The sequence below is a fragment of the Platalea leucorodia genome, assembly GCF_965183815.1.
Source record: "Platalea leucorodia genome assembly, chromosome: 4".
Taxonomy (NCBI): domain Eukaryota; kingdom Metazoa; phylum Chordata; class Aves; order Pelecaniformes; family Threskiornithidae; genus Platalea; species Platalea leucorodia.
In genome coordinates, this window is record NC_138826.1 from 37,120,206 (window position 1) to 37,134,217 (window position 14,012).

General features: G+C 40.4%; 1 protein-coding gene across 1 annotated transcript in view; it reads left to right on the forward strand.

Moving 5' to 3' along the window:
* The window catches only part of TET1 (tet methylcytosine dioxygenase 1), a gene marked incomplete at its 5' end in the record, with an annotated part of 62,399 nt that extends 51,705 nt beyond the window's left edge, over positions 1 to 10,694 (forward strand). The window contains 3 exons of the mRNA XM_082308698.1: positions 2,414 to 2,434; positions 4,064 to 4,403; positions 9,445 to 10,694. Coding sequence (XP_082164824.1) covers positions 2,414 to 2,434; positions 4,064 to 4,403; positions 9,445 to 10,586 — 1,503 coding nt within the window. The 3' untranslated portion in view covers positions 10,587 to 10,694. The remainder of the gene's footprint in view (positions 1 to 2,413; positions 2,435 to 4,063; positions 4,404 to 9,444) is intronic.
* Between the last annotated feature and the right edge of the window lie 3,318 nt (positions 10,695 to 14,012).

Genomic DNA, 14,012 nt, shown 5'->3' on the forward strand with positions numbered 1-14,012 from the left:
TCTGTTACTGTTCTTTATATTGTGAAAATGGAGAAACACTAGGAGTTCACTCTGCCAACCTGCGAGCTCCCAGACAGTGGTTTGGTTTGTGCGCCATACCCGTGTTAGAGCATACGGTACAGAAATGCTGCCGGGTGACACCTCCTCCGTGTGTATGTAGGGGTCAGAAGGAAAATACGTTTGGGGTTCCCTTCTCTGACCCTCAGACTTACGCACGCTTACTCGGGGTATAACAGGCCGATAAAACGATACCATTTGTCTCGGCTGTAAAGGAAAAGCAACGTTATTTGTACTTGCAACGGTAAGCGGTGATGACGCAGCAGCACCTCAGTCCCAAATGGCACCCGCTGCTTTCCATCTGCGAAGGGAAGATGAGTACAGGAAACTTGATTCCATCTTTCAAGTGTAGAAAGGCTGTTTGATTGCTTTGCTGAAACTTGAATTTAAAACACCTGTTCTTACAACGCAGTGGGAAAGGCTACATCATTTCTACATGTGAAGTTCAAGAGGACAAAGGCAGATCAGAGAGTCCCAGAATAATGCATTGGGAGCTGCGTGGCTGCAGGTGTTTCTTTGGAGATCTGTGGGGGGAATTGCATCGAGCTCATGGGTGCATTTTAAATTAAAAAAAAAAAAAAAAAAAAGTTTTATGAATATGCAAGATTTACCATGACATCACTAAACCCAGAATAGGTAATGATTTTGATCACCAAGCACACTGGAAACCTAAACAAACCACTTGGCCAACGTTTTCTTTGGCTTTTGAGCATCCTGGATGATGTAGCTGCGTGTTCTGGAAAAAGCACTGAGGGTAGCAGGCTCTGCAGCTTCACTGTGTAAACGGGCTTTAACACAGACCATGATTTTCTCACGTTCGGGTTTAATTTTGGTCCGTTTGCAGCACAGTATCAGTACCAATGGAAAATGGCGCTTCTAACTTCTCAGCGATAGCTTCCCTTTAAGTTTCTTCATGGAATATTTTGCACAGATTTGAATATTAGACTGGCTTTTGAAACGCATGTTTCTCATTTGGTGGATTACTCTACTTCAGCTGTAAATTGCTAGCTTATCTCTAGGGCCTTAATTTATAGCTGGTTTCCCCGTAACATTAACTTTGCAGTTATCCACTTGCCACTGTGTCCTTCCTTTTCTATTAAAATATATTGTGGGGGACACTGACCTTGAAATTTTACATATATTAAATTTGCTGTCATGGTATTTAGGCTGTAGGCGTACTGGTCTTCAGGTTTTCAACAGAATTTTTAATATACATGAATTTCTTTAATTTTACGTATTCTAACTCAGTATTTAATATATTGTGTGTGTTGGAGTTGACTATACTTTCAACGTAGTTCTGCCAATATACTGCAGCCCTCATCTTCTTTAGTTCCTCAAAACAGTTCTTGAGCTCTCTTGTTCTAAAGGGGGTGCTGGCTTTGTGATAGTGACAAATACTCATTTTTGCTTAAAATACGTTTTCCTTCAACCAAGACGAGCTTTGAGTTTTGTCTCTGCTTGTATGCTCTCCCCTGGGCTGAGCATTGTGAAAATGTAGAGCTAATCTACCTTTGCCTCATTATAAGTCAGATGAAAGACGATTAATACATTTTTAAGAGTAAATCTTTTTATGGAAAAGACTGATAAATGTACAAGATCAGTTTTCCATGAAAGTGTCTGGCGAAATGCCTGAAAATTTAGAACTGTAAGTTGGATGAGGGTCTCAATTTTCAAAATAGCAAGATTGTGGATTGAACCTTCAAGGTTTGGACATTTTTCAGACTAGTGCATGGGTCCAGACAGGTGGGACAGAATTATTTTAAAAGGCAAGTGAGAATCGCACAGTTTCTGATGAGAACAAGTGGGAACTAGGCCTCCGTGCTTCTTTTATTACTGCTTTTGTTTTTAATTTAGAAGGGAAGGATGTGCTGGGCTTTCTGAGAACATGAGTCATATGTAATTGTGCTCTCTATGTGTCCTACCCTCGCACCCTTCCTGAATAACTTGGAATCTGCCGGCAAATTCTAACCAGATTTCATTGAACTTTGCAGAAACCTAACTGTCTGTGGAGATGTTTAACCTCTTGTTCCAAGTTGTGAAATTTGACTGCCGCGCGGGGGAGGCAGATGCAGGTTAGCTCCTCCGCTGAGGAGGTGGCAGGGTCCTCACGGCCGCGGCCCCCGGTTGATCCGCGTGCAGCTGTTGGCCCGGTAGCCGGGAGGCCCCGAGCTTCGGCCGGGCCCTGCTCGCGCTGGCGGCTGCCCAGCGGAGGTGGTAGCGGGGCACGGAAGGGAGCAGGGGTAACGGTGCTGGGGTTGGGCGCGCGGGAGCGCGGGGACGGAGAAGTCCGTAGGGAACCAGGCGTCATTCGCTGCTCATGGAACAACTTGTTGTTTTTTCTAAATCTTCCTCGTAGTCCAAAGGCTGCCCAGTAGAGGTAAGTACGCATGGAGCAAGCACATCAGTAAACGCTACTCATCAGCTTCTAATTGCCCCTTCACTTTGCCTTCTTAAGAGCCCTTCTCTCGATCCTTTCAAAATGCCACCTGAAAAGCTCTTCTCCTTTGTCTGTGCCCCTCAGATTTTCTCCTTTTGCTGCTCTGCAACTGTCAAGCTTTGCATATAGCTATTTATAAAGCCCTAACCACCACCTTATTGATTTTAGGATTTTTAGTTTGTGATTGTGTAATTTTATTATTCTAGAAATAATTGTGTGATGCCTTTATGTGAAAGCTGTGCTGTAAAATAAAAAATGTTTGGTTTTTCCCCCCCTAAATAATAATCTTATGCTTCTCCCCTGGAATGTCAGGCATGGTGGCAAGATTCTGGGAAATTGGATTAGCTGTTTATGATGGGCATCACATTCTGCCCACACAATGATGGAATGATAATGTTTCCATTTAGGGAGTATCATCTCATCCTTGGATGGTGCTCACATTCCTCTATCTGTGTAGTTAGCAGCTCCCTGTGAAACAGCAGCTTAACTAAGCCATGATATTCCTGCATGGATTTCTAGTAATGTAGTGTATTGTGGTGAAAAACAGTATAGTCTCTCATGAATGTAGTCAATAAAGCTATAAATGGCGTGACTCTTCGTACACGTGTTCATACGTGTAAAACTGTCGCCATCCCTTGGAAAGCAGAGAATGAAACCAGTGAGCAAACTGCTGGTTTTAGAGCTTCTTTTAAGGTGAAGGGCTAATGTGAACAATGGCCGGAACTCTAGAAGTGCTGAAAATTGTAAATACTGCAAAGGTTCAGCAGTGATTCGGCAAAATTATAGTGAGAAAACTGTTGCAATAAGTTAGAATATTTATCCACGTGTCTGATGTGCCCTTATCAAACTGGATCTACCCAGCATTCTCCTCGCGGCTCCAGTATCTCACAACACATAATTTAATAACAGAAAGTAGGTCAGTGGCCTAAGAGAAACCAAACATTTGCTGGGTCTCGTGGCTTCATTACAGCAGGCAGGCAGGGTTGGGGAAGGGTGTTAATTTAAGACAGTGTGTATAAAGAGAGAGGGAGGGAGTTGGAGCTCAGATTTGCTAAAAAACTAGAGCAGTATCAGTGACTCCTGGGCGCTTTTTTCTTATTTGCCAGCCAAAACCAAAACCAGTTCCATGTCGTAGAAACTTCTTGTTCAATCCAAAAAGACTATTTTAAGTTTTTGCATAATTTTTAGTCCTTAAAAATGAATCTGAACATCAAATATGTATAAAACCAAAAAAAAAAATCTGAATGCTCAGGAATTTACAGTATATTTACAGCTCAGATTATTTACCAAGGTTGGCATATATTGGTGGATAGTGTGAGTAGAGCCAAAGTTTCATTTTTTCCTCTCCGGGACACGTGCCTTGGTCTTACTCTTCAAGTACCAATAATTTTTCTGCATCATCATAAACCAAACAAAATATTTGTCAGATGTTTCCATTTGAAAGACCCATAGCATTGAGGCCATCAAACGTGAGAAAACAATGAAGTCTAGGATGACTGCTTAAATATTTAAATAACTTTTGTATTTTACGTATGTGGTTGTATTTGTAAATGTTTCTGTTCTTGCCAGGTCTGTACGTTAACGAAGGAAGATAACCGGAGAGTGGGGGTGATTCCAAGCGATGAACAGCTCCATGTGTTGCCTCTTTACAAAATTTCACAAACGGATGAATTCGGCACCGAAGAGGGACTGGAAGCTAAGATAAAAGCCGGAGCCATACAGGTGCTCACAGCTTTCCCCAGAGAAGTACGAATGTTAGCGGAGCCTCTCAGAGCTACAAAGAAAAAGAAACCAGACACAAGGAGGACCCCGACTGAAAAGCAGCCATTAATAGACAAAAAATATTCAACACCAGTAAAGCTGAAAACTGAAGCCCCAGAAAATCTTGGCAACGCTCTGCATTGTTTAGGTGAGTGGTGCTTATTAAATTTTGCCAGTCTCTTCTGATATTGTGTTGCCTCTTACCCATGAGAGGGGAAGGAAAAGCTCCTTAATATTCAGTTTTATAAAATACTCGCATATTCTGCATTTTACGGGCTAAGGAGCAAGTCATTGTAGTCAATATTGTCTCTTGGCACAGGAAAAAAAACAGGCGATCGCCCAAAAATAAGTTGTTGGTGGTGTGTTAGCACCAGTGAAATATATCCAAGTTCCCTTATTCTAATAAGTAATGGTAGTAGGATCATCTTGAAATACTGTTGTAGGAATGTTTGTCTAAATAACAGACGTGAATTTCTGTCATTTGTAAGTACAAGAACTGTTATCCATTTCGTATGAAAGACGATGGCTTTCTCGGAATCGGAGTTGATGATCATTTCCTATCAATGGCATGGATGCTGCTGCAAAGCAAGGGGTTTGCGAAAGAACCCCAGGTTTTTTCTAATAAGACCGCGCTGCTCAAATTGTTCCTTGAAATATTATTAGCAAGGGCCAGAGAGCTGGAACCTCTCAGCAGCCAGGTGAAAGGCGTGCCGTGTTTGCTCTGCTACAAGATGACGACCGTGGCCAGAGTCTGCCGCTACAACCTGTGTTGGTGGCACACAGAATCGTGGTGTGACTGAGCTTTTGGTTTCTGCTGTGGTACCTGGGGTCAGATTGTGGACCAATACGTTAGAAGACAGAACTGTTCCATGGGACGTGGCAGTAATGCGAAGTAGAAAAGAAGGAAGAGGTGGGGGAAGCCATGGACTTAGATTCTGTGTCTAGAGGGGAAAAATTAAATAGAGGGAATTAAAGCGTAGCCTATCTGCCGTTTATTGGCTATAATTTTGAATTTTATTTCATGAGAGGCATTGAGACATATGTAGTAGATTTAAGGGGAGGAATAATGGTTAAATGTATTTAGCAGAATGTCTGCATTTTGGGAGGAAAAATGAAAAAAAAAAAAAAATCCATTTGACACATTTCCGTAATTTGCACTCAGCACCCTGCTTTGTCTCAGTAGAGGAGTCAGGGCAACCAATGAACTTTGCATATAGCAAGATGGAGTAAGAACAAGAAAAGCAGCATTACGGACACCCCTAGGAAATTAGACAGACGTTCAGTTAACCTACATGCAAGCTTAGGAGACACGGTCCAGGCTTTGAAACAAATATAAAAGGACCCCCCCAGGCTGAGGATGACGTCCAGCAATAACTCTGAAGCAATGATTAATAACTTCCATCGTGCTCGGGGCGGACTGGAAGTCCTGGAAGCATTAGAGGGCTCTGGTTTGGCTAGGAATTCTGAAATTGTCTGATCCCACTGGAACGTTGTTTTGAAACACTGAAATAGAGCTATGAACCGCCTACCTGTACATGACATTGTAGTTACAAACAGGCATGGCTTCGATATCTGAAAACCATGCCTTTAAGAAATGGTACAATATCCAGAGTTTTGCCGTATGCTTTGGGAACGTAGAACTTTATTCCTTGAACATGCAAAAATAATAAAATAACTGTGTAAACAAGCCAACTTAGATAATTCATTTGGACTTGAAGTATTTTGGTAATTTAAAAGGGCTGCTGATAAAAGTAAGTCACAGAGTGAAGAAGAAATAGTTTTATGAGTGAGAAAAGTGTTCAGAGATGGAAAAATAAACATGTAAATAGAAATATTTAGTTTCTATCATAGAAGCGCAGGTTTTGTCATGGAAGTTTTGACAGTGGAATCCCTCAAAATAGATGTCGACACTGTAACCCCCAAATCTGCCGATGGCACGTATTGCTGTGGTTGGCCGTGCGAACCGTTCCAGAGAGGCTTCGCTGCCTGGGCAGCAGCGGCAGAGGAGGTTCGGGTTTGCAAAGGGCCGGGTGGTGAGCTCTGCGGGAGATAAATAACTTGAAGCATTTATGCACGTCATTTATGTGTTTACTCTGGTCATACAGGACGATGGCTGGGTGAAGACCTCAGCCCACCACTGCTGCCCTGCCCCTAACCCACAGTAAAATGCAAAGATCGGTAAATTATGGATTTAGAATACTACAGTATTGTACTTGTCCATCCAGTGTTTTGGCGGTGATAGGGGATCAGTCATTGATTGGTTCTTTCCATTCTGCCAGTGGGAGGCATCATTTCAGTCCTGAGGAACGGAAAATTTTAGTCTAGCTGAGATTGTTAGGCTTAATATGGAAACGAAATCAAAGGGCCTGTGAGACAGGGGAGTTGAAACTAGACAGTCCAGTAGTCACTCCTGATGGTAAACCAGAGGAAACAATTGATTCTTTAAATCAGGATCCCTTCATATTAATAGTGGCATTCAAATCTGGTCATACCATTTAAACATAAAAGACAAAGGACTGAAAAAGAGTAAAAAAAAAAAAAAATAGAAAAACTTACTAGGGGAAGCAAAAAAATACTGACTATAGTTTTAGGTAAGCAGTGAATAAAGTACCGCTAAAGGTACGTTAAGCAAGTCAGAGATTACTATTAAATTTTCTCCTAATGTAAGAACAAAAGCATACTTAGCTATGCTTCAACTGTAAAGGTATTGATAAATGGTGTATACAATGTATAGTACTCGATTTACTAATGAGGACAACAGTTTAGAATATTGGTTTGGCTTTTTAAATATTAAAAAGAACATGGAGAGCGTGCAGTTAGATGAGATGAGATAACCATGGTATATACCGTCAGTCATGGTTTCGGCCCTGTGAGGCGATTGCGCTTTGGAGTAGCCTGGGAGGACCATGAAGGCGTCACGGGGCCGGCTGTGCCGTATCGCCTGTTAGGTAGATGTAGTACGTGCTTTTGGAAGAGACCTGACCGTCATTTCAAAGCCATTGCAGTATTCCCCGCTGGAAAGCCTGGAAAGCTTGAGAGACTCCTCTAACCTGCACGCCTTCACCAGACAGAGAACTGGAAATTAAAAAGGGATAAGAGAGGACTCTCTTGTCCTCTTTACTGTCTTTACCTGGCAGCAAAGGTGGTGGTGAGGAGGACTTTCTGAGTGCTGGAGACAGATTAAGTCGGCTTGGTAGGGTGTGCATATGTGGAGACTTGGTTTGAATCTCGACTGTGCCAAGTCCTTTGTAGGATGTAATACTCTGTGTATTAAGTAGGGTGCACTTGTCGTGCACCTTTTGCCAACAGCAAGCAGCACAGCTGTTAATTTTTACATTTGTGCTAATGCTGAGAGCCTTTGAAATCCTAGAGTGTTATGAAATAACGTATTAAAGATAAGAGGCCTTACATCCTCCCTTATATAGTCCTGTCATTTAACCACATTATTCTGGACAAATAAACTTTACAGACGGAAAGGTTATTTTTGTCTCCATAAATACTAGCAATTCTTCTTGGCCTGTATCGGATAGAACAGGAGACGAACCACCAACTTAGAGGCAGTTTCGCAGCTGGCCACAGCAGAGCGGTGCTTCGGCCAGCAGCTCCCAGCGGAGGCGCGCCAGGCTCTCTTTGAACAGGAGGTGTTCCTGGGGAGCAATGCCACCTTATCTGAACCATTCCTGATTTCCCTCTACCCATGTATTTGAATTAGCTTCTCTTAATCTCTGCTACTTCGCCCCGCAGGGCAAGGAGCTTCTGGCAAGAGATGGGGAATTTGCTGGAGCCACAGCCATTTTGAGAGCGCTGCGGGTTGTTAAAACTGATTTTCAGAGAATGTAGGTCTCTCTTCAGAGATGATGGAAAGTGCAATTCTCAAATGCTGTGTTTCACGTCTTTTGGAGGAAGGCCTTGGTCTGGCGGGGTGTTCTCAATTAAATTAAATGCTTTGAGCTTGATTTCATAGAAGAGGTTTTTAAAGAGTTGGTGCGGTTTCCTTATGTTCCTCCACAACTTCAGTATTTGCATACTAACTGTTGTGTCCGTAATTTATCCCACTTTGCCTTTTTTGCATTCCTATTGAAGTAATGTTTTTCAATCCATCACTATTTATAAATTATTAGAAGACAGAATAGAAGAAGGAATAGTTCTTCTATATTCAGTAAAGCAATTAAACATTCTGTGTATTTATGGAACAAAGAAGAAGCACTGACAGAGACGGTCTTTTATGAGAATATGCGAGAGCTCTCTGGGGGGTGCCAGCTTGCCAGCAAAACACATGTAAAGCAATTTCAGGGCCTGATGCAAAGCCCATCAAAGTCGATGGAATTCTTTCCCATTACTCCAGTGGACCCTGGATTGAACTTACCCATGAGGAGAATGAGTCATTTGAGGAGACCATTCCCCAAACAAGCACGACTGCAGGGGGCCATGACTAGAAATTGATTAGGGAGCTGATGTAAATTGAATAAATACGCCTCCACAAAGATCTGAAATAATTAATGCGTGGCAATTACATGGAAGACAGCCAAATCACATGATGCAGCTCTGTAAGGATGGATTTACCTGGAGTATGTTGCCAGATGCTTCTTTTTTTTTTTAAAGAAAATTTCTGAGTAGTTACTTGCTAATGCACAAATCATTGTAACTCAGTAACTATTTTACTGCAATGGACAAAATGTATGAACACACTTTTCCCTTCAATCATCATATGGGGTTAAGGCAGCCAAGAATTTTGATTGTTTCACAGGCTTAATTTCAGACAGACTAAATTTCATCAATTCTGTAAAAACTTTTACATGGTGCTTCCTGCTGGCCCGGGCAGTGCTGAAGGCCAGCAGTCAGCTGCTGGGAAGCACTTGCGTAGAATTGGGCTGTGTGAATCGGGACTGAGTGGTTATTTCATTTTATCTGTTTATTTTATTCATCCCTCTGGGAAATACCTATCTATTTTATATACCAGCAGTCTGACTGGAAAAGGTTAAGGCGTTAATTCAGCAAGGTTTTATGTATGCGCTTACGGTCGTAGAGATATTCCCCAAAAGCTGAAAATAACCGTTTTGAAAAAATCTGTAGTCATCATGTGTATCTTCCATATTAGAGAGCACGTATGAAAATATTACAAAAGGTATATTTTATTAACGAAGTGAGGAGAAGTACTTATGCTTTGGTGTGCATTTTTTTTTTTTTAGGGAACAAAACAGATGCTTTAAAACCTGGAATAAAAATGGAGACTTCCGATCACCTCTATGCCATGAAACATACTTCAAACACTACTAAAAATTGCTCCCTATTAAAACAGTACACGGCTTCCTCCCCTTTTAAGGTGGATAGTTTACATCCTTATTCATCTTTAGCACATAAGCCTGGCCTAACAGCAGTGACTAATATTCAACAAGATTTTTCAGTTCCCTACGGGTATTTTGAATGCAGTAGTAAGCAACCTCACGTGACACCTTATGTTAATTGTAAGAACTTTGATGTGTCGGTCAAAGATTATACTGGAATTTTGCTGAATGAGAAGATGAATGGCGTGCCACCGATTCTTCCAGAGGTCACTGCTCCAGGCCCCCCAGCCCATAAAGACCCCCTGCCCACTATACTTGAACATCAGCCAGACAAACAGAATTGTCAGCTTCAGTTAGACAATTCTCCTCCTTCCCAGATGATCAGCTCTTGTGATTTGTCAGTACCGCTAAGCTCCCCGGCAAAGGATGCAGTCGGAAACGAAGCTGACTGTTCCCATGGATGCCCAATGGAAAAGGGCAGCTCCCATCGGGAACAGATGTGCGATTTTGACTGTGGTGACGAAAAGCAAAACAGTGCACTGGGACAACCGACTGATTCTGAAGAAAAAGCTGAGGAATTGTGGTCAGACAGCGAGCACAATTTTTTGGATGATGACATTGGCGGGGTGGCTGTGGCACCTTCTCATGGTTCTATCTTAATTGAATGTGCAAGACGTGAACTCCATGCTACCACACCTATTAAAAAACCCAACCGCAATCATCCCACGAGAATTTCTTTAGTTTTCTACCAACACAAAAATTTAAATGAGCCAAAACATGGTTTAGCCATGTGGGAAGCAAAGATGGCTGAGAGGGCGAAAGAAAAAGAAAAAGAAGCGGAAAGATTAGGAACGGAGAATACTCAGCTAAACTCTAACAGCAGGAAAACAAAGCAAGCGAGTGAAAACAGAGATATTTTTTATGAAGACAATGAGTTCAACCAAATTCCCTCACGCAGAGCATTAACAGTAACTAAGGATAACGTGATAACAGTATCTTCTTATGCCCTTACGCGAGTTGCAGGGCCTTACAACCATTGGGCATAGGTTTTAAGTATCAAATGCCTCCTCTTGGTGCAGTGTTACACAGTGTTTCTTTAAGGTGCTGTTAAAGAACAAGTCTCGTGTCGTTTACTATTTGCTCATCTCAACCATTTTAAGGCTGAGGTAAAAAAAGGGGGGGGATTTCTTCTTAAACTGTGACTTTAACATTTGGTGGTGCTCAAGCACATTTTAAGCAAAAAAAAAAAAAAAAAGTTGTATAGTTTTAATACATTCTAAAAAAGATTTTGTTTAGGTTATTAACCTTGATTGAATCATTCAGTTTATTACCTTTAGGAATTTATATTTTGGTGCTTTAAATCAAGTCTGTTTACTACAAAAATCATTTATAGGGATTTTAACAGGTTCACATTTTATGGTGTTAAATCAAGTTATACAGTAATAGCTCTACACAGCTCTTGGTGCTTAACCACATCAAACAGTTAAAAATAAATAAGCTGAATTATTACTTCATGGTGCCATTGCTTTAACAACTTCCAACCATTGCTATATAGTCCAAATTACAGATAAATCTTTTAGAAAACCAATGAATTTTCTTCTCTAGATTTGTCATTATGTATGAAATGAAGTTATTGGTAATGATGGCTGGAAGTTGTTTTTAAGCTGTAAATATATATTTTAAAAGCACTTTCTATTTTTAAAATTAACTTGAAATAGTATAGTATAAGGATCATATTGTCTAAGGTTTGTGCATACTCTACAGAAGAAATCATTTTATTCTTGCTGTGTAGAGTTCCATATTGTTACAGCTGCAGTATGTATGCTTAATAGCATATGTGATTGTTTTTAGACTTGCCCTTTTTCATCAAAGATTTTATGTTGCATATAAACAACAGTTACAAAATACAGAAACATTTTATTATTTTCAAGAGAGTGTACAAACATGAAATTAGGAGACGTCTTGTCAATACGTGTGTTGCTATTGGGAGTTAGGAATATTATTTGGTTTTTTAAAGGCAGCATTTGTTATGATTTCTTTGAGCAATAAGTGCATAAATCTCATTCGTTTGGAGCATTATAAGTTAACATGACAACCAAATGTTCCTAATGCCTCAGGGGTAGGATTGTTTTGGGATAAAAAAAAAATACCCCCTAGAGTTGCCTTATTCTATTCTGGGAAAAAAAAAAAAAATTTGGGGAAAATACAAAGGAAGTGTTGGAAAAGTAGGAAATTTCTAATATTGAACCGCAAATTTTTCCTTAAGAATAACCCACCTGTAACATTCACCAGCTTTCTAAGTTCTTTTTTTTTTTTTTTACAAAAATGTTTTGTAAATTTTTAAGTGATTTATACATTTCATGTAGAGAAAGGGTTGTATTCTTCCTTCCAAACATATGAAATTTATGTTCTCCATTTCTGTTGAAAAAGTGACATATCATGAAATGACTATTTGCTGAACCAGAGGAAAAACAGACACTCCATTGCTTTTAAATACTGTAGCATCCCACTCTTCTTTCTGATTCTCCTCTCCTGTGTATTTCTTGTTTAAACTTATTTATTTAAACAAATTACCAAATGACAATGTTAGCTAAGGACCGACCTCATCCTGCAACTTGTTCCGTGGGAACAGCTCTGCGTAGCCATACCTGCCCGGTCCGAGCCAGGGGGACCGCTCAAGCCAGGACTCCTCTCGTGACTGAGAGCTGCAGGATCAGGCCCCAGAGACGAAGCTGTACCTTAATTCTGCCTCGGAGTCCTCCCCGGCTGGGTGACCTGTAGGTATAACGAGGTCAGAGTTTTCCAGTGCGAAAATATACTAATAATATACTTGATAATATTATAACGTAGTGGTGCTGTAACAGAGGAATATGAACTATCTAGATCTGCTTTATTTAAAACCTAGACAAGGTGCTTTTTCCTTGAGAAGTTGAACTGTAAGCGCTATATTTACAGTTTCGGTACGAAAAGTACATAAATTGCATTTTTAACACATAGTGCCAGTTAGGACCTTGGTGCTACAAATACTTAAATGCGGCTGTAGATCGATGAGACGGTTCTCCTGTATAAATGTACACACGTGTAGTGTTTGCAGGAGCAAGGTCTGAAGTAGCAATCACTATGTAACGACCTTGGGTTCAATTCTACAGATTCCTGTCGCAATTAACAAAAATGTCGATGGCAGAGGATGGCCGAATTGAACCCATTCTTTGTATCTTACCTATTTTAAGTAAAATTTGTAAAAACCGGGTATGCTGCAAATTTTAGTTCAAAGCTTAATATTAGTTCAAATAGAGGATATGAAGGGATTGTAAATAATAATAAAACAGAAACAATATTATGCCATCGTTTTGTACCAGCAGTTTTATGCTTCTTGACTATGTAATATACAGTATACATCAAATCATTATGGTATTTTGTGTGCCTTAGATTTCCATTTTAAAACTTGTATATTTTTGGTGAGCCGAAGATTAGTAAGAATTCCAGCTGTCCATACAGTAAGTAGTACTGTACGTTCTCTAGCTGTTCCATTCATGTGTTTGCTATCTGAAAACCCTTGTCCGACACCACGATCGGTCATTTACAGAAAAGATTCGGTTATTGGTTTCACGGATAGTGCCGATACCTTTAGTTTCTATAACGCCAATCGAAAAACTCATTTCTCATTCAGCGCTCCCATGCGAATAACAATTTTTCTACGCAAAACTAGTAAGTTACAGAGCCATCTCTTTACCTTTTAAAATGTTCAGATCGTTAAAGCGGATCATTTTTACTTGAACCTTCCCCTATAAATGCCCGTGTTTAACTTCGGTATGATTGGAAACTTCAAGATAAAAATGTTCCATTGAAAAAACCAGCAGCTTCCCTCAAAGAAGTGAGAAACTGAAAGGTGGATCTGAACGGATACCTCCGAACATAGCCCCGGCACGTCACCGCTCGAGTGACTGCACCAACAGACTTTCCGTAAGTCCAGGTCTACCTTTTTTGAAATGGCAATTTTAACAGAGAAAAGTGTATCTTAACGTAATAGTTAATGCTATTAACTGATAGGTGCTAAAACTCACAGTTACTACTTTATTAAGATTACTTACATGAGAAAAATATATCATCTATACAATCAGATATCGTTCGCGGTGCTCTTTCCTTGACTGTCTATCACGTAACTACTTTTTCAAGGTGGACCTAACAGGCAGGTTAGCTGGCCACTTCTGTTCCTGCTGTGGCACACAGCAGGTTGTGATTTGAGAAGCTAATATTTTCTATTGCTGTACTGCGGTATGAAAATGCAACTATTTACTGTTTTTACAACTGTGTGCTATTTATTGTAACATTTCAGAATATTTATCAGTCTTGTACACAAACTGTGTTGTTTTGAGTAAGGTTGTCATTTTATAACAGTATTTGTCTCTTGAAATTTGCAAATCTGTGGGTCTGTTGCTTTCCTTTGCAGCCCACACAACCACTTGTAATTT